This window comes from Protopterus annectens, chromosome 5.part0 (genome assembly GCF_019279795.1).
Source record: "Protopterus annectens isolate FY-2018-M chromosome 5.part0, PAN1.0, whole genome shotgun sequence".
Lineage (NCBI taxonomy): Eukaryota > Metazoa > Chordata > Ceratodontiformes > Protopteridae > Protopterus > Protopterus annectens.
This window is the reverse complement of record NC_056735.1, coordinates 1,840,616,054-1,840,636,986: the sequence shown is the minus strand read 5'-3', so window position 1 is coordinate 1,840,636,986 and position 20,933 is coordinate 1,840,616,054. Positions and strand designations below refer to the sequence as shown.

At 40.4% G+C, this 20,933-nt stretch overlaps 1 protein-coding gene across 1 annotated transcript in view; it reads left to right on the top strand.

Annotated features, from left to right (window-relative positions):
* Positions 1–20,933, top strand: part of LOC122802423 (phosphatidylinositol 3,4,5-trisphosphate 3-phosphatase TPTE2-like) — a 1,666,738-nt gene that overhangs the window by 1,143,343 nt on the left and 502,462 nt on the right. The window contains exon 13 of the mRNA XM_044072043.1: positions 13,118–13,198. Within this exon, the coding sequence (XP_043927978.1) occupies positions 13,118–13,198 (81 nt within the window). The remainder of the gene's footprint in view (positions 1–13,117; positions 13,199–20,933) is intronic.

Below are 20,933 nucleotides of genomic sequence, written 5' to 3'. Positions count from 1 at the left end.
AAACAAATGCTTAGAATGGCTGAAGATCTTATTACGCTGATTAGGGGAAGTCAGCCTTCCCCTGCAAAGAGACAAAGAATCCGGTCCCCTTCAGGTTCTACAGACCAGGAGTCTGATGACTCTAAGATTTCTGATTATGAAGACATGCCCTTATCTGCCTATGAGGATTCAAATGCAGAGGAAACTATTCCCTCTGCCTCCCCTCCAGAGGATTTTTCTTTTGGTGAAACCTTGCATACTTTAAAAGAGCATTTCCATTGGGAATGCCAAGACTGTCCTCAGTCCAAAAAGAGACTCGGAGAATTTTTACAGTTGCCTCAGCACAGGCCTTTAGCTATACCCCGTGTCCTGGATGTTGTTGTTGATGTTTTTATGGAATCCAGTCGTACTCCTGACATTTTACCTCCTGCCCCTAGGAAACCAGATGGGTACTACAGAGTACCTGATATTCACAAGTTTCTTTTCAAGAATCCTACTGCTGACCCAAAGATCATTTCCCAGGGGGCCTAAAGGTATCAAGGCTACTACAGCCAATAATCCCACCCCTTTGGACAGGGATTCCAGAGCTTTGGACAGATGGGGTAAGAAGGTATATACCTCTGCAACTCTTGGTTTTAGGACATTGAATTGCCAATTTCACATGCTGACGTACCAGCACCATATTATGGAACTCATTAAACAAAAAGTGGTAACTTTTCCAGACTGTGCAGAAAATAACGAATTGCAGGAGCTTATGCACTCTGCAAGCCAAGTCAGTAAGAATACTTTGCAGTGTGGCTTTGATGCCCTATACAGCATCTTGCAGAGCAGCAGTCACTGGCTCTGTACTGAGAAGACATGCTTGGCTGAAGGAGCAGACCTTGCCAGACCATGTCAAATCAAAATTACTAGACGCTCCTTTGAATAAGGACGGTTTGTTTGGCACCAGAGCAGAAGAGGGTCTTAAAAAGATGGAAGAAAAAGCTAAATCTATGCATACTTTTAAAGAATTCTGACAAGTGCAACCCCCTAGATTCAGTAGGCATTGCCCTTCAAAACACTAGTCCTTTCCAGCCCCCTCCAGGCCTTCTCAAACAAGACCCAGGGGAAACAGACCACCCAGACTACAGTCTCAGGGTATGCAGAGATCTAAGCAGTGGAGTGCCTCCACCCCTAAAGCAGGGAGTGGTAAGCCACCTCCTTACGTAAAAAGCTCACAATGACTTCTTTAGTCCACTTCCCAGCCCTGCCCAATTGCTTGTGCCCTTAGGAGGAAAACTTGCCCTTCATGCAAAAAACTGGATGTCAGTCACTCAGGACCAATGGGTCCTCAACATTGTATCCCAGGGGTACAAATTTTATTTCCATTCACTGCCAACCCCAAGCGGGTTTCCAGACCTTCCTCCAAACCAGTGGGCAGAGGCTGAAAACCAAGTACGTTCCCTGCTCAATATCAGAGCTATTCAGCCTGTTCCAGTAGAACAGAGGGGTCAAGGATTCTACTCCAGACTCTTCTTGGTACCCAGAAAAGAGGGCTCTTGGCACCCAATCCTGGATTTTTCAATTCTCAACACCTTTCTGGTGGTACCAAAATTCAGAATGCTTACCCTGCAACAGCTTCTTCCTATGCTAGCCAAGGATGCCTGGTTAGTCACCCTAGACTTAAAAGAAGCCTATCTGCACATCCCCATAAGAGAGTCATGCAGGAAGTATCTACATTTCAGGGCAGGATCTATGTATTATCAGTTCTCTGCACTTCCCTTTGGCTTGTCTACTGCACCCAGGGTATTCACAAAATGCCTGGCTCCAGCCATTGCATACTGCAGGCAGAGAAATATCCAAATTTACCCGTACCTGGACTGCCTGATTCAGGCGGACAGTCAGGAATTACTGCTGCAGCACCTGGCATTTGTAAAAAACCTAACTTACTTAGGGTACACCATCAACGAAAAGAAATCAAAACTGGTACCCAGTCAAAAGATTGTAATCCTGGAAGCAAGCTTGGACACAACTTCCTAGATGGCATTCCTCACTTCAGAAAAGCAAGTCTATCTGACAGACTCCTTCAAACAAATGGCCACCAGAACCCAGCTATCTGTAAGAAAAATACTGCAAGCCCTAGGGTTCATGGCCTCATGTATACTGCTAATTCCATATGCAAGACTGCATATGAGGAAACTTCAGTGGTATTTGCCTTTGGTGCCAACATTCTCAGGACCTGGAAACAGTCATTCCTGTCACACCCTGTCTAAGGACAGAGTTCCTTTGGTGGGCAGAAGCATGCAACCACAACAAGGGACTGCCATTTACTCAACCCCATGCCACCCAGACCCTGACCACAGATGCATCAGACTGTGCCTGGGGGGGGCTCACATGGCTGGCAGATGTATTCAGGGCCACAGGAGCCCAAGTCAAGTTCATCTGCACATCAACCAAAAAGAGATACTAGCTGTACAGAATGCCGTGACAGCTTTCAGATCCCTACTCTTTCCAGGACAACTGCTAATAAAAACAGACAACACCACAGTTATGTGGTACATCAACAAGCAGGGGGGAACCCTTTCCTACCCACTCTGCAGGTCAGCCATGGCCCTGTGGAACACTGCCTTGGACATCCAAGTCCATCTACAAGCTCAATTCCTGCCAGACAAACAAAACTTACTGGCAGATGACTTAAGCAGAAATCTCCTAGACCCATACAAGTGGAAATTGGAGCCCAACACCTTCAACCTTCTGATTCAGAAATGGGTGGACCCCAGAGGTGGATCTCTTTGCCTCCCCCTACAACTACCAGCTCAGCAAATTCTGCTCCAGGACTCCTCACAGCAGGGCCTGCAAAGTGGATGCCCTATCCTTTCAGTAGGAAAAGCTCTCACTCTACGCCTTTCCCCCTCTGCCCCTTCTCAAGAGTATTATTCAAGATAAAACAAGACAGGCCAAGGATAACTCTGATTGCACTGGACTGGCCATGCCAGCACTGGTACCCCCTCCTGCGCAGCCTGACAACGGCGCCACCCTGGCACCTACACCAGACCCCAACCCTGCTCTCTCAGCAGGAGGGACAGATTTTGCATCCACAATTGCAAAACTTAAATCTTGCAGCCTGGCTTATTCCTTGAATTCTCCACCAGCAGCCCTAAGCAAACAGGTGCTGGATGTCATCCTTGAAGCCAGAAGGCCCAGTACAAGGAAAAATCCTATGTTGATAAGTGGAAAAGGTATTGTTCCTGGATTCAGTCTAAAGGAGAGGACACAACACTGCCCTCCTTACCTCTAATCTTTGATTACCTAGCAGAACTAACGTACAGAGCCATGTCCAACCCAGAATTGTTGAACATGCTCCAACTTAGTAAAACCAAATCTACTCGAGCTACACGCTCTAGGAATATAAACCTCTACACAACAATGAATAGAACATGCTGGAGGGATAGATTCCCTTCGCAGAGACTTCCCTTACTATGGAACAGGGTCCCGATCTACATAAGACAGAGCCCCTCACTATCACTCTTCAAGAGGAACCTTGATGAGTGGATGGGTAACGGAAAGTTCACACTGGGGATCACACCAACAGCACTACTAGATAGGGGCCAAGTGTACTAGCTGCTAGTACAAGGGTCTAGGGAACTACCAAAGGGGCGATGAATACCGCACAATGTGGCTGGGCTAATATATGCCTTCGGGCAGATAGCCCAGTACCAACCAATGAACTACTCCACAGAGGCCTATCCTTCTCCATTAAGATCCGTGCCTCTGCCATCTTGGCTCATTACAACTCTGAGCCACCTCTATTCTCTCACCCTCTCATCAAACAGTTCCTGAGAGGGGCAAACAACTTAAGGCCACCAAGGAGAGCACCCACCGCTGCTTGGGACCTTAACTTTGTACTGAAAAAGCTCATGCTTCCCCCCCCCCTTTGAACCTGCGGTTTCAGCAGAGTTAAAATTCCTCTCTCGGAAAGCAGCCTTGCTTCTAGCCATCACTGCAGCTAGAAGAGTGTCTGAGCTACAAGCACTGATGGCTGTGGAACCATTCATTATTTTCCATGCAGACAGGGTTTCCCTCAGGACTAACCCTTCCTTTATGCCTAAAGTGGTGTCCAGTGTGGCTCTCAACCAAACCATCCATTTGCCAATCTTCTTCCCTAATCTTCAATGTAAAGGGGAAAGGATCCTGCACTCTTTGGACGTGCACAGACAGCTCAGATTCTACCTTGATAGGACTAAGCCCTTCAGAAAATCTGACCAGTTAATAGTCATCTTTGCATCAGGGGCAGAGGGCAAAGCCATTTCAAAACAAACCATTTCCAAATGGATAGCACACTGCATCCATTTCTGCTACAAGCACCATGGAAAACCAACCCCTCAGGGAGTCAGAACACATTCCATTAGGGCAACATCTACCTCTACAGCATTTCTCAATGGAGTCCCTACCATGGACATCCTGGAAGCTGCTACCTGGAGTTCTGTGCACCTTTACCAAGCATTACCACCTGCCTATCTTTTCCAAATCCAGAGCAGGTTTTGCTACAACAGTCTTGCAAGGCCTACTAGCCAGCCCCAACTCTTCTTGACTGCCTCCACCCTTACTCAACTTTGGGAATCCACCCAAGTGTGATGACTGCAACAGTGAAACACGAAGAACATAGTACAGTTGTGTACACTTACCATAAATGTAGATGTTCGAGTGTATTCACTCTTGCAGTCCTGGTTTCCCTCCCTCCAGCCCCCTAGTTTTCTGTTTCTCTCTCTCCTCTCTATGGCTATTACTATTGGTATTGGTATTTACTTTTTACTAGTGGTGTTTTCCCCACCATGATGGGGCTTCTGACATTTGGGGAAGAAAAACTGATGTAATGGCATTGGGTGCCTGCTTTTATACCCCCTGACAACCTGACGTCAGTCCTGGAGCGACAGCATCTGACACAGAAATATTAACTCTCTGGTATTCGGGCTGACTGAGGGCTTACCTGCAGGCAGATAACCCAAGTGTGATGACTGCAACAGTGAATACACTCGAACATCTACATTTATGGTAAGTGTACACAACTGTACTTTCTTGAAGCCTTGGAAGATATTTTCCTTTCTGCTCGTTTACCTTTTCACTCACAGCACCTTGCTTCCAGAAACCCTTGCAGATATTGTAAAGTCCCTGATACTCACAAGTATTTATACAAAAATCCATCCTCAGATCCTGCTGCTATCTCCACTGATGCCATTTAAGTTACTCTCTTCTCCCAGTGTGTTTCTCAGTAACAAGGGCAGTTAAATCATGAATATATATTGGAAAAAAGTATATGCATCAGCTGCTTTAGCCTTTCATGCTGTAAACTACCAGGCGCACACTCTTGAGATACTTATTTACATATATACATATATATATATATATATATATATATATATATATATATGTATATGTGTTTACCAGGGTAGTGCACTGATCAATAATGACCAATTTCAGGCTCAGCCTGCGTGAAATGCAAAACATTTCACAAACAGAAGAAAAAAAATACAGAAATGTTAGCAATAACAGAATAGTTCAGACTAACTAAATTAATAAAAACTGTGTATATACATTCTGGTGAACAAGTAAAAGTGCAATGTACAATCAAGCAGAGTGTAAAGTGCAACATGCTCATTAGTTTCTAAAGTGGGTCAATCTTCAGTGAGTCTTGAGAGAGGAGAATAGGCTCTGAAAGGAGCTAGGTTAGATGATATGCCCCGTGTTGAAGCAGGAGCATTTCGCTTAGATGAAGGCATATCAGATGATGGCTAGGATGAAGGTATATAATAGATATATGTTATATCTATTTTGACATAATGAGCTAACATTTGCTATGTATCCCTGATGCTCTCTACATCTGCAATGCAATCTATGATTTCCTCTGCTTCTCAAGTGATATGTCATCGTAAGTGTTCCTATGATGTGCTTGATGCCTTTTCCAGGGTTTCTGCCTCTGGGTCAGATATGTGATGGTATTGCTATCCAAGACTTGATTTTCTCCCAGAAGATGTAAAGCAAAGCTTTTGAATACAATACCCCTTTGGATAAGGACCTTCTTTTTGAACACCCTTTTGTAGACCTATCAAAAATTGTGATTGGGGGCAAAATTATGCACGAGTTTAAGCAATTTTTCTTTCCCCTATTCCAAATTTTCAAAGAAAGTGCTCCCTTTTTATAAGAAAAGCCCAAAACAGATTTCAGGGGAACAAAAGCCACCTTCCAGCTTTTGACTACAGCTCCTTGCCCCTTGGCCTTCCAAACAAACTTTCTGTCAATGTACCTCTTTGGAAGAAGATTATTACAGACACCTGGGTTTTGAGAATCATTCAGTTAGGCTATGGGAAGCAGTTGGAGAGCCATTCTAAGTCCATTAGTTCTAAACACTTTTTTAAAAACATTCCAAAATGCAACATGCTGACTTTACAAAGCCTTTCCCCCTCATTTCTCTAAAGGTTTTTTTTTTGGTTACCCGGGAGTTCAGGAATGCTTATCTTCATATTCCTATCCATTCTTTTCACAGGAAATTTCTAAGATTGTATGCCTTTGATTCACAGTTTTACTGCTTTACTCTACTTTTGTCTTTCCAATGATCCCACTGTATTTACAAAATGCATAGCCCCAGTGGTAGTTTTCTGCAGCCTCCAGGGTATCCACATTTTTCCTTACCTGGATGATTTTCTAATTCATGCACCTTCTCATTGTATAGTTCTTCAGGACGTAGAATTCACAATCGGTCTCTTTCAGAATATGCAATTCATTCTCAAGTCCAGCATTCATCTTTCCCATTCTCTGGTACTTGTGGGCTGTCAACCTGAATCTTCTATGAGGATGGCTTTTCTTTCTTCAGATTCCACCTCTTCTTCAGATGACTCAGCAAATGCATCAAACATAGCTGGGGGGATGCTCAAAAGGTTACAAAGAAAATACATTGGTCAAAAAGGACAGAAGGGAAACACAAATGTAAAATAATTGAGAACATTAATTCTGGCTGTCCAATCCCTCATCACCTTTGGTCACCAGAAACTCTTCAGGTTCTGTTAGACAACACAACTGTGTGCTATATAAACAAACAGGGGCAACAAAAGCATAACCCAGTGCAAACTTGCTGTTAACCTTGGACATTGCTAATCACCACAGCCTCTTTCTCTAAGCAGTTAATATTCCATTAGAACAGTTTGGCAGATCACCTGAGTAGATCAAAGGCAGTCATCCACTTTGAGGTCTTCCTACAGATTGCGCATGAGTGGGAGAGGATAGCTCAAAACATTTTGTTCTAGGACACTTTGCTTGGAGAAAGGAAGTCTTCTCCATCACTTGGAATGGGAAATTCCTGTATGCCTTTCCTCCCACTCCCCAAATATAGAAGGTTTTCTTGAAAATTCAGAAATGCAAACCCAAAATCCACTTGTTGACCCCCCATTTTAGCTCAGATAGCACTGGATCTCTCCTCCTTTTTCTTCCAACTAGCTAAGGGGGATCACCAGTCATTACCCCATAGGGTGGAATTATTCATACAACATATAAGGGCTGTCTCATCCACCTCATCCTGAAAACTCTCAACCTCACAGTTTGCATGAGACACGTAAGATTCCTTTCAAACACTTATATTCTGAGGATATGCTACAGGTAATAACGAAAGCTAGTAAACCTGCTACTAGAAAGTATTGTATGTCTAAATGGAAGAGATTTTGTGCCATGAGAGATCGAGAATGAGATCCTTGTCATTTAAGGATGCCTTGTATTCTCTAATGCTTGTTTGAGCTCATTTTGAGAGTCTGGCATACACTTCCATTAAGGTTACACCTGTCAGTCAATTCAACCTATGTTTCTCTTGATCCCCATCCCTTTTTCATGTTCTGATGTCAGACAATTCCTAAAGGGTGTCCTGCATACCAGACCACCCAGAAAAACTATTCCTCCTCCATTGAACCCAAATTTTATTTTTGAGAAATTGATTTTGCCTCCCTTTGAGCCAGCGGATTCAGCTTCTTTAAAGTTTTGCACACGAAAAACTCTTCTTGTTGCTCTCATCTCTGCCAAAGATAGTTTCAGAGTTACAAGCCTTGATGTATATCCCTCCTTTTTTGGTTTTCCATAATGATAGAGTTTCCCTAGAACTGAGCCTTCCATTGTGTATAGAAGAGTCTCTGAACTAATGTGTTCATCTTCCAATATTTTTTCCTAATCCCCAAAGCAGAGCTGAATGTCTTCTCCATTTACTTGATGTGTACAGACATTTGAGATTTTATGTGAAGAAGACTAAGATGTTAGAAAACCCAATCAGTTATTCACCTCCTTTGATGGAAAGAAGCAGGGTATTCCAGTATCTAAGCAATTTCCAGATGGATTTCTTTGTCCATTCTTTTCATGGAAAATCTCTGTCAGATACCATTAAAAGCTACCATACTTCTCATCACCTCACAGTGGTGAGAAAATGATGTGATACTGGGATGATAGATCCATGGAGTTACAAGTAACTTTCTCTTTACTAGCCAAGGGTGCTCTTGTTTTAAAGCTTCAGTTGACAGTCTGGCTTCTGCTGTAGATCCTATGATTTCAAAGGACCTCGTGAATTGAATTTAAGAATGGATCGAGTCTGGTAAGAAGTATTTCGTCAAGCAGACTTGCCTTGTGGAAGAATCTCTCTGTTTTGACAGAGAAGTAACCAGATGCCACTCCATTTGATTAGATTGTAGATCATGCATGATATTGGCCTCAGTTATTCATTGATCAATGGCATTTACAAGCTCTATGTCCATCTTGACCTTCTGGAGGGTTGAAATTTGGCCCTGCACTATCCAATCAAGAGTCTCCTTATTATTAAAGTAATGCTGTATTTGTGTCTGTTTTTGAAGAGCCCTTCTTATCCATAAGATCCTAACTTCATGATTCACAAGTGTGCGTTTCTAGTGGACAAGCCAGCTTGTTCAGCTGTAATTCAGGTTCATTTTTTTTAGAAAACATTTTTTCACCTCTGCTCACAGGATCTCAAGGATGCAGTCTGCCTTATATAGGGAAGAGTACATTGTCTTTCATAAGATTAACTTACGTTTCCTTTTGAAAGTGGTTTCTGAATTGTCGTTGAATCAGTCCATTTGTTTCTTGTTTTCTTTGCTTGAATAGAAGCCAGAGGATTGAGAACCTGCTGTATCATGTGTGTGTGGTCAGCTCAGCATTCACCTGAAACATACAAGATATAAGAAAGCTAAACAGGTATTCCTTTCTCTTGCCATAGAGAGGGAAAGACTTGCAAATACTAAATCCTTTGCAGGTGAATTGGCAGATACATTTTCTTTTGCTTTCAGGCAGTAAAATTACTCATTGGGAAAAAATGTGCAACCAGAGGTCACTTAGGTATAGGCTTGTCTGCTTTTCAGTGCTTGCTTTAAGGATATCTACATTAAAGTCATTTGCACTATGGCTTCTTGTGATTTAGTTTATAATATCACCAAGCGTTACTCTCTCAAGTGTAACCCAAAAGGTCAGGCTTCCTTTGTAACATCTGTACTTCAAACCTACTTGGAGTCATGGTCCTTGGGCACTTTTCATGCTCCTGATTGGTTATAGCTTGGAATTGCAGCCTAGTGATTGAACTATCAAAGAGGATCTCTGACATTAGGTTTAATAGAGATTTGCTAACGATAGCAGCTCATCTGCAAGTGGTCTAGATACTTTCCTAAATTAGTCTCTGCTTATAGATGGTCCTCCCATCTAGCTTTGGCTGTTGACAGTTCCTTGTAAGTCATACAAGTGTACATTTGTATAATACTTTCTACCATTGCAGTCCTGGACTCTTCATTTTTATTTCCTTATCAGGAAGTGTGCTTACTAGTGGTTGGTAGTAAACTAGCAAGATGAGAAGCTAGGCTGACCTATGGAGTTGGTTTATGATGTCATGGCATACACACTAACTGAACCCATGTGTTTCTGAGTACTGGAGTGTTTGAGAAAAAATACCAAATTATGATTGGTAGAGAGTGATGATGTGAGGTATTGCAAGCTATGCCAAGAGAAATAGGGCATGGGATGTGTAATATATGCCAGCATAGCTAGCTGGAGTTTTGTAAATTGTATGTCGTTTGTATATCAAACTGATTTATACAAATGCTTGTGTTGAAAATGTATTTGTAAAGCTCCTTGTGTTAAAAATGTACCAACAGTGGATCCTGATGGACAGAAAAGAAATATGCCAGTATGTCAGACTGTATTGTAACTGTTGAAATGAATATATTGTAACAGAGGATACTGGAACAGCAGAGGTTAATCTCAGTCCAGATAACGTTATAAAATAGTCTGCAGTTAAATTACCTGGTTTAGGCCATAAAGACTGTATCTTACAGTTCTTATTGCATCCAGAGACTAAATATCTGTGAAAACCAAGACTTGGAATCCTTCTATATTGTGCTTAGGGGTAAACTAATTGCAACTCTGGAAGGGTGAACATTTTGAAATGGTTTAATAGCTTCCAGATGCTATAACACATCTTGCAACTATGTGCATTATGACACACAGTTGCTAGATTCTGGTTCATTAAAGGGGGGGTAGTGTGGGAACCAGAGTCAGATGACCAGATGTAGTAAGTAACCAGGAAATAGTAATTCTTTAGATCAATCAGGAAAATATAGTGAGATTAGTCAAGTACTGTTTTTCTACATCTGTGTGAATCTATCCATCAGTGTTATTTTTAACCTTTCATGTTACTGAAACTCTGGTGTTTGTTGTAAATAGAGTATCTTCATGTACTTTTTATTATTTATTATTAAATATATTTTAACTTTTCATTGTGGCTGGTCTTTTAAAAATATTTTAACCTTTGAGAGTACTTGTATTTATTTGATTTATTTGGTGACACTATGGCCACTCCTGAAAGCCTTGCTGCATTGGTCAGACACTACCATTTGTATTAATTGTATTCAGTATAATTGGGTTCCCTTGTAAGAGCCTTAGAGTAGCTGGGTTTGGAGTGTTTTGGTAGAGGTGGAACTACCTTATAGTCTGGGCATAGCTGGTAAATTTGTGCCAGCCTTTTCCCAGGTGTATGTGTGTGTCAGCTACTTTGAGCAGGGACACAGAGTACTGGTTTCACAGAGAGAGAGGGTGGTGGAGCACTTTGCTTGGAACACTCTGCTGAGGACTCAAGTCTACAGCTGTGCCAATGGGGAGTCCTATTGTGGACCTGGCGAGAGAGAGTGTGGGAAACCCATCCCCTGGACTGTGTGTGTTCCCTGTGTATTCTTAAGGGAAATTGTGCTTGGTGCAGAGAGCTGCATCTGAAAATACTGTGTGTATCCATTTTTGTTCCAAGTGAACTTCCCTCATCAGTCTCAGTGTCAGGACTGAGGCCCCTTGATTACTAGCCCAGAAGAGAGGTGTCACAGAGAGGATGAACCCAGTCATTCAACCATCTCTGTTGTACCCATCTTAGATCAGTTGATGTATTAAGAATGTCTGTTATTCCAGAAATATAAACTTACATTTTCTCCACCTTTTTAAAAAAAATTTTAGCCATCTTTGTTTTTTTTAAGAAGGGTGAGCAGCAATCATCTTCTTCGGTTTATGGCTACCTTACTTTATTAAAAAAAAAAACGCAGTAGTCAACTTTGAAAGATATTCATAAAAGTCACTTAATTCATAGTGCTGACCTCTGATTTTACTAGAGATGCTTCTGACCACACTCCTGTCACACACTGACATGAGGCTTTGGAGACTGCGCAGACATGCTCATGAAGCTTAATTTAACACTATTATTATTAACTGAAAGCTGCCCTAAAGAATATGGCAACTATGTGAGTGGTATTATTTAAGTCCTTTATTTCAATAATGGTTTACTTTTTGTGGTAGTCACGTAAAAGTAAGCTTCTTTACTTCTGTATATGTCTTCTTGCTTTCCCTGACTCAGAAAATGGGGTTGTTGTCATAGCAAGTTCATTATTGTAGATGATAGAGCTGTTTTTTAAGTACTTCATTTTTAACAAATATGTACATAGACACAATAGATGTCAACTGACATAACATTTCTGGAAAAGGTTGGTTAGCTTGTCTCACAGAGTGAGTGTTGCAAATTCATTTTAACTGGGTAGGCTCATTAGGGGGAAATTGCCTGATTTTGAAGTGTGACCTGGGAGGAGGGGTGATCACTTTGTTATACAGGCACAGTAGAAAGCAGTAGGTTACAAGTGATTTTACAAGTGGTTGTTGCAGAAGACTGTACATATGCATCAACAAAGTGTAATGTGCAGGTAAAGGTTATTGGTTCAGTCTGCATTTTCAGCTACACATGATATGTGAATGCTCTTCTATAGCATAACAGTGTGGGGAAAACAGCACTGCATTTCCTGGCATTTCAGTACATATTCTGGTAGCAGTTTGTAATAGGTATGTGGAAGACCAATGTGCAACAGCAACAGTGAACATATGTAAGTGATACGTTATACAGTACAGAATCGATTATCTGAACGTCAGTTATCTGAACTCAGTCTTCCAAAGTTTTCGGGTAGGAAAAATCAAGTCTGAATATGTAAATGTTATATGTACTCAATCGTGCATGTATTTTGAGCTTGTAGCCCACTTGTGTGAAAAATATTCTTTGTTGTCCACTGGAATCACTGAATGGTTGAAAAGTGTATTCCCTGCATGCAGAAAAAAACAAGATTTTTAGAAGTTTATCAGGTTCAATTATATAACAGCAAAGTAAAAGCAGTCCACGGGTACCATTATATGTTTGATTATCCAAACTGATTATCCATATTATCTTAGGTTCCAATTAGTTTGGATAATCGACTCTCTACTGTACTGGAATAATTAAGATGGGGTGAAAATTGATAAAAATGGGGGAACTTAATTTTGTAAAAATGGTGAGGTGAGTGTTCTAAGCAGTCAAAAGGTCAGTACTAGGAGGAACCATTTGTAAGTCAGGGGAAAAAAGAGAAAGGGTCAGTTGGATAGCTTGGAATAGAGAATACTGCAGTTGATGTGGAAGCACAATTCAGTAGTGTAAACAGACATACAAAACAGCAAGGTTTAATAGCATGGTGATCCTCTCCATCACAGCAGTTTCATTTGTCATGTTAGATACTGAATATTTTTTCTCCATGTTGAAAGAGAAATCTGATTAAACTCTCTATGTTCTTGTCTGTAGACAAGTCTGGACTACTTTGGAGAACGAAGAACAGACAAGAGCGCAAGCTCCAAGTTTCAGGGTGTTGAAACTCCCTCTCAGGTAAATTATGCAATGAAAGATATTGCAAGATCATGCAAGTAATGGTTTACTTTTATAACCTTAGATACATTTGTTAAATTCCTAACTTTTTTTACTGCTTATTGTGGAGTTTTTAATTAAATAAGGAAGACTGTTCACAGCCCATATTCACAGAAAATGCCATGCTGTGCAAACTTTTTTACTCAAACCTTGCTCTTATCTTAAAGGCAGTCACAGCTAGTCCCAGTTTATGAAACCTCCCTGTACTTTCACCTCTACTTGGTGATCCATTTGGGGGGGTGCAAATAGCAGCTAAACATGTGTGGCTGTTAAGTTTTATGATTATTGATCCTAGGTTTATATTGGACTTGCACCTCATATGCATTACATATTTATTTTTTAACACATGCATTATGCTATTTTTATAATTTAGGCCATAAAACATCCCTTCTTGGTTTGTGGACTCTGTTTTGGGCATATGGCCTTTTTATCCGGGTGTATTTGATTTTTTAGTGATGAGCATAGGTATGTTGGTAAAATACTCTTTACATGATTTAGGCCTGCATCCTCAAGAAATGTATTTATTTAACATTTGTTTACCGGGAAAGTCTGGCATAGAACGAAGCCAGTTTTCAGTGGTGGAGAAACGCTCCTGACTCATGTCTTTGTAACGTGTGAGGAAACCGGAGTACCCAGAGAAAACCGTCACGAACGCAGGGATGACATGCAGACTCCAGACAGAAGGCACTCCAGCCGAGAATCAAACCAGAGAACCTCTTGCTGTGAGGCAACAATGCTACCACTGTACCACTGCGCTGTTCAAAAATGGACTGTAACTGTGAAAATGTAATGTTAAAACTGTGAAATGTAACTGTAAAATCCATATAAAAAGAACAATTACTTAAAACATCATCTATGAATCACTTAGTGAAGAGCTGAGTAAAGAAATAAGCATATGCTATACTCTTTTCTGACTTTCTTTTGAAAATGAGTAGGATACATTGACATGTAATATGCCATATAAATAAGAGCTGAGCATTCATAGTATGACAGTTTATATGGCAATGGGATGTTAGTTCTATGTTGAAGTAAATTCTTAAGAGCGCTTGCATATTTTCTACAGTCACTGCCAGACCATGAACTTGTGTGGTTGGTATTACAAGGTTTTGTGAAGAAAGTCTTTTGCAGCCTCATAGGACTTGAGAGGTAGAGACCAGGATAGTCTGTTACCAAGCTTCCTTTATGTTCATGTGGCAGTTCCATATCATTTGTTTATTAGTGTCACATTTAAGGCATTTCTTATGGATTAAAGAAGCAAGTCTGGCTTGACTGCTGTGATCCAGATGTATTCCAACATTTTTATATTTTGCTGGTAATTTGTATATCTTGGTGAATCCTTGAAGTTGGAGATTTATACGCATTTTTAGATACATTGCTGGTGAAGCTGTTTTCATAACATTGCAGTGAGCAGATCTGCGCATAATTTTGGAATCCGTATGTTTGTGTATGTCTGTTCAGCAAACTTTGATGTTAGGTCATTAATTAAATTTACTGTTTCCTTTGCCGCATGGAATTGTGTGGAATGGTATAGTCGCACGATTTTGTAAACTGCAATAGACTGCACTTTTTATTTTGTGGTATTTGTTTACTTAGTGAGCATATCTGTATTTGCATTTATAGTTCTGTGATTTTCCAGATGTGAAAACTTAAGTAGTGTGTTTCAAGAGTAACTATATGTAAAAGAGTATCTCAGTACATGTTGGAATAATTTTGCTGTGGCTTGCTTAAGATTTGTGGTGTGTAATTTGTTGATTGCAGGAGTAAATGTGATTTAAATTTAAACAGAGCAGCTGTGTAACTGGTTTGAACAGAATCTGGGAATCTAGAATCCTTATAGTTGGGTATTCTGGTATGCATTAAGTATCTTTTCAAATTATAGGCTTGCCTGGAACAAATCACTGTGTTTCTTGTCTGGAGCAAATAACTGTGCCTTAGACTAAACTGCATCAAGCTTATTCTGTCAGCAAGCACATCTGGTTTAAATATGTAGCAGGTGCTTTTTGCTTTACGGCAAGTTTTCTTTAAACTATAAAATGTGCAGAGAATTTTTAAACAAAGCAATTTAGCAGTGTTTGCATATATGCAGTGTTGCAGGAGAACTCACAATTGAACCCTGTTGAAGTGTCTGGAATATATTCTTATTTGATTTGATTTTCCTTTGTTTCGTGAGCTGCAGCATTGGTCCATTTGGACTTTTTTTTATGTTCATCTCCAGAATATAACGGACCAAATATGCTAGTACATTTTTTACAAGGATAGAACAGTTGAACTCAAAATTGTTATAAAACCAGACATGGTTAAATAAAGGTGTGCATATACTGTAAAAAAATACAGTAACTGTTTGCAGTATAAGCAGCTGTAGTAGTTGTAGAGAGGAGGACATAGAATGGCGAATAATAAAGAAGAAAGAACTACTGAGGGGAGGAGGGGGTTGGCCCAAGAGAGGGAAGGTGGATAGAAAGTGTGGCTTGAAATAAAGTGGGTTAAAAAAAAAAGTTTGAAGATAATGCTGTACTTTACAGAGGTGCATGTTTTGTTAGTTTGGATGTGAAAATAAGAATTAATTATTTGCTTTTGTTTACCAGGAAAGTCTGACTGGGCAAGGCCCATTTTCAGCATGAGCATGGGGAGGAAATATCCAGTAAATGACACGTTACAACTTCACTACATATGATAAACAAGAAGTGCATTTACAATGGTAACATTTGTTGTATACAAAAGTAACAATGGTAAAAGTACATTTCAGTAAAGAAAAAATATTGCCAACAGTCATTCAGCAAATAGTACATCTCACTCTACAGTGTACAACATATGTTGTATCACAGACAAATGTATGTATGACAGTCTGACAGATGAATTATCCATTATGACAGGACAGGGGTTAGAGAAACTTGTCAAATTCATATAAAGTGAAGTATGTTTTTTGATGTTGGAATATATGGTAAAGAGGGGGTTGCGGGGTTAGGGGAGAGAGAGAGATGGTATTGTGTAAGAGTTAGAGAGCTATGGGGTATGATGCAAGTAAAGTGGGGAAAAGGTGGTAGTGTGGAGAGAGAATTTTGCAAAGGCGTTATAGTCATTATAGAGTATGACTTCTAGACATAGTGCAGATAAGGGCTAGATTATTGATAATGAAGTAGGTGGAATATGAGAGAATAATTTGATATTGTGGATGAGTGTATGGTTAGACTAAAGAGTTAATGTCAAGAAATGGTAAGAGGTATTTCATCAAAGGAAGAGAACATGAATGGATAATATGGGGTTAGCAGTAAGAGATGAAGATGAGGGAAGTCTCACCCAGGTATGAGGAGTATAAACATAACCTAGGACTGCTGTTTAAGCAAAGGTTTACAACTGAAGAGTTTTCGAGTCCTTTTTAGTTCAGTTGGGATCCTATTATCAAGTTGAGACATAATGAAAGTACAGTTAGTCACCAGCTGAGTTGTTTCAGTTTTTTATGATAAAGAATTTTAAGTGTGCGGCAATTATTATTGTAGGGATTTATTCTTTGTGATTTTCCTCTAGGTGACACTACTGTTCAGGAAGCATTTGCACTGAGCATCTTAAATAGGTGTTTTGTTTTGTAGTAGCAGTTGAAATCTTGGGTAGAAGTTTGTAGACTTTGTTCGAAGGGTGAGATTCCATATTTAGGATCCAGGACTGAGAAAATAGTCTGTGGTTCAGAGTGTATTTGGAGGGGTTGTAGGTTTGTTTTTTGCTGGGGGTTAGGGATTGCAGGTTATATAGGTCTGTTCTCCATCAATAAAGCAGGGTAATGAATTTAGATCAAGTTTAGTCAAAGGATGCAGCTATACAAATCTTAATCAGTATTTGATTTGAAGTCACTTTGCTTTTGACAGTCTGAAGTAATGGTGCTCTCTTTGCTAGAATATTATAATAAACCTGCAAACATTATTGGATGTTAGTTGTAGAGGTGTCTAATTCTTTTTTGAAGCTGCTGTAGTTACTGGAAATCCATGCTGTAGTTGAGGAAGGACCCCTTTTCCTATTGATATTCTTCCTACTGAGGGAACATAGTAGGAGATCTTTTTACCCAGAAAATAATGCATTTACTTTGGCTGGAATAAGTCAGAGATGACATTACAAGTTCAAAAACAAGTTGCGTCCAGTAAGATACCCAGGTATCTGTATTGTTTTGCTATTTTGATTGGTTTGTGTTTGTTGTGGATAATAGTCCAGTTTTTTGTGACTTTGGCCAGTTCCTGGGTAGTTCCAAAAAAAAAAAAAAAGTTTGGTGCGCAGGTTGAGCATGCATTCAATTATCCATCTAGAGACTTATGTTAGATCCTGTTCTAACTTGCTTTTTATATTTTAGAGAAGATATTTGACTTGTAAATAGTCTTGTCATTGAATTACAAAATAATGGGAAGATGGGAGAAATCAGTGGGCACTTTATTAATGAACAAAAACAAGAATTCACAAGAAATGCCAGTAAAATTAATTCAGTTAAATGCCATGATTTGTCATGTGATCACAAAGCAAATTAGCTAATTTACTAATGTCTCAAGATATTGAAGAATGAATGTACAGTGTGTAAAATCTGCAAAACCATTAGAAGTCATATTAGCAAATGTAAAACTATTGTTAAAATGTACAAATAATGCAAATTAATTTTAAAATCGTTTAGCTGCCCACAAACAAGTATGTTCTCTTTAAAGCACTATTGCAGACATTTAAATGGTGGGGGCAGCCTGAGTTTAGTATTAAATGCCAATATAGCTCTCGGACTTCTAATCAGGTTTCCCAACTGCCTTTTTTATCTGCCTCAATCATTTTTGAAACAGAAAATAAAAATGTGCTGCATTTAGAATTTTCATGTACATGTTTCTCAAATCTTTTTTAATGCAATACCAGTGTTTGTAAATTTTCTACCTCAGGATCCCTTTTTTTGCAGGAAGTGGTGCAGTCGCGTAAAGCAGTGATTTTGAAATACAGCTACTTTATAGCATTTTATCATTGATAAAATAACAGTCATAATGCTACCCTTATTTTGGTCATTAATAAAGGGCATTGTTTGCACCTTCTACATTTTAACTGTACATGTGAAGTTGTTCTATCTTGCCGTTCATTCTTACAGATGGGTTAGGAGCCAGTCCTCTGCTCTGACTTTGCCAAATGCAAAAGCTCGAGGTCTTCAACCAGCTCAAGGCCTACTCCCTATCCCATGATGCCCTGGTGCTATGCTCAGATCACGTTTGCCGCTGCAACAGATCAGGAGCGTTTCACCAGTTCAGGCCAGTGAAAAGTTCTATATTTTGACCTTTTCTCTAAAGTTCTTCATTTTTATAGAAAGAGAAGTTCTATTTACTTAGTGTCTTTGTCCTCAAAAGCTGCGGTGGTGCAGCAGTAGCATTGTCACCTCACAGCAAGAGGTTCTTCCGTTCGATTCTCTGCTGGAGCACCTTCTGTGTGGAGTCTGCATGTCCTCCCCGCAGTCGAGTGTCGTTCGAAAGACATGCGTGAATGGGCATGCCTTTGTTGAAGGTTGGGCATCGGGCTGGCACCTCGGCACCATACAAAATTGACTGCCAATCATTAGCAGACTGGAGTTCCGCTGTGGCGACCCCTAACCGGGAAAAGCCGAAAGAAAAATAAATTTGTCCTCAATTTCTTGTAGATTAGCATAGTGTTAGTGTGTGTACTTATAGCTTCTTTGAGGTCATATTTTTAGGCCGTTCTTTATCTCCCTACCCTAAATTTGACATATAGTGTGTCTTTCTTCTTAAGCCTGTGTTTTTAGAAGGTTAAATTGGTGTTTATATATACATAATAGTGGTAATGTGTTGAGTAGAGCCTGTTTAAATTAAGAAGGCTGTTTGGTTTGCTGTGAGATTCATATATTTAGTGTGTGTTAAGTAGTTAGAATAGAGCCTGTTTAAATTAGAGGGCTGATTTAGCTTATTTCTCTTAAGTCTTTATATATATATATATATATATATATATATATATATATATATATATATATATATATATATATATATATATACATATATATACATACAGTGAGTGTGTGTGCTTGTATTACAAGTTTGTTGCTCCAGTCAAATTGCTTGTGGCTTTGTGTTTTTTGTTGTCAGTATGTCGCAACAAGATAAGGAGGCAAGGCAGCCCAAATCTAGCTTTGCAAAATGCCCTAAATGTGGGTAGAAGATGTCTGTCAAAGACTTGACAACACAGGGTGTGTATATTGTTTAGGTGCTTTGCACCTTCAGGAAAATTGCTCAATCTGTCACTCGTTCAATTCTCGGTGTTGCATGAAAGGAAAAGCAAGCTTATAGCTAGATGCTTATTAAAATCTTCTTTCCAGGAATCATTGGAAAAAGACTCTACAAGCCATGACAAATAACCTAAATCTTCAAATTCATCGGCATCTTTGGAGTCAAGAAAATCACCTTCTTTGAGGCTTGATAAACCTTCAACATCTGCTCCACTGACTTCAGAGCCCACAGTTGTTATATCTAGGTGCCAGTCACCGGTACTGGAGCTGGTCTCTCCTATATTAAAATCACCCATATTGCAATCAGTGATTTCTTCCATCCTGTCCTCTCAGCCCTCCACCACTTGGGTGTCTACACCCTTTGATGAGCTTATGGAGCTAGTCTCTCGAAGGACGTGGGAGTCCCTGGACACCATGGAGCCTGTCCCTAGGGAGGCCTAATAAACTTGTAACTTCCTCCCAGGGCAGAACTTTCCTAACCAAAGGAGTCCCCGTTGATGCCATGGTGGTGCGGCAGCCATCAAGAAGGAACTGTCAGAAACTTCTACATCTGTTCATCTTCCTAATAAGGATTCTAGGATCATGGACAGATATGGTAAGCGCATATTTAGCTCAGTGACCTTTGCCCTCCGATCACTGAACTAATGCACTTCATTGGGTTACAAAGGGATCTCTTGAAGGAGCTAGGAGATGCTCTACAGGGTTCGGTAGCTGCGGGAGTTTGAGAAGGTAACTTCCCAGCTCACTACCCTAAATTCTCTTGTAAACTCTTCCATGCGTCTGGTCTCGTTTGCAGCTGATGGAATGAATAGGGCAGTGGATACAGGAATTTCTCTCAGGAGACATTCCTGGATCACTTATGTTCCTTTGTGCAGCTCTTTAAGTCATCCTTTATTAACACCCCCTTTGATGGTTCGTCCCTTTTCGGACCCAAAGTAAAGGAAACGCTTACCGGGTGTGAGGAAGAAGGAAAGACTTTGTCTGCCGTCAGAATCCACTTTTCCACCCCTACCAGACCTTATCCCAAAGGTCAGAATTGAGGGAAGATGTGGTTCCGTAAAACTTAAGGATCTTTCCAGGACGTACGTGGTGAAACACCCTCTAGAAGCAGAGGAGGGGTAATAAAGGAAGACGCCATCCACGCAGCAGAGAGGGTCCACAGAATCAGGGCGACAGGGATCAGTTCTTTGGGAAGCCCTACCAGCGCTCCTGAAAGGAAGCCCACCTCTGGAGGCAGTTGGGGGACACTTATCTTTGTATCCACATGCCTGGCTAAAAATAAAAGACAGCTGGGTACAAACCATCATATCCAGAGGCTACTCAATTCCCTTTGCCACTCCACCCCCCTTATAAGGAAATTCCCAGATGTTCCACCCAGTCACAGGGAACAGGCAGCCATGGAGATTCAAAGGCTGCTCAAAAAGAGTCATCCAACCAGTCCCAGCAGACCAGAGAGGA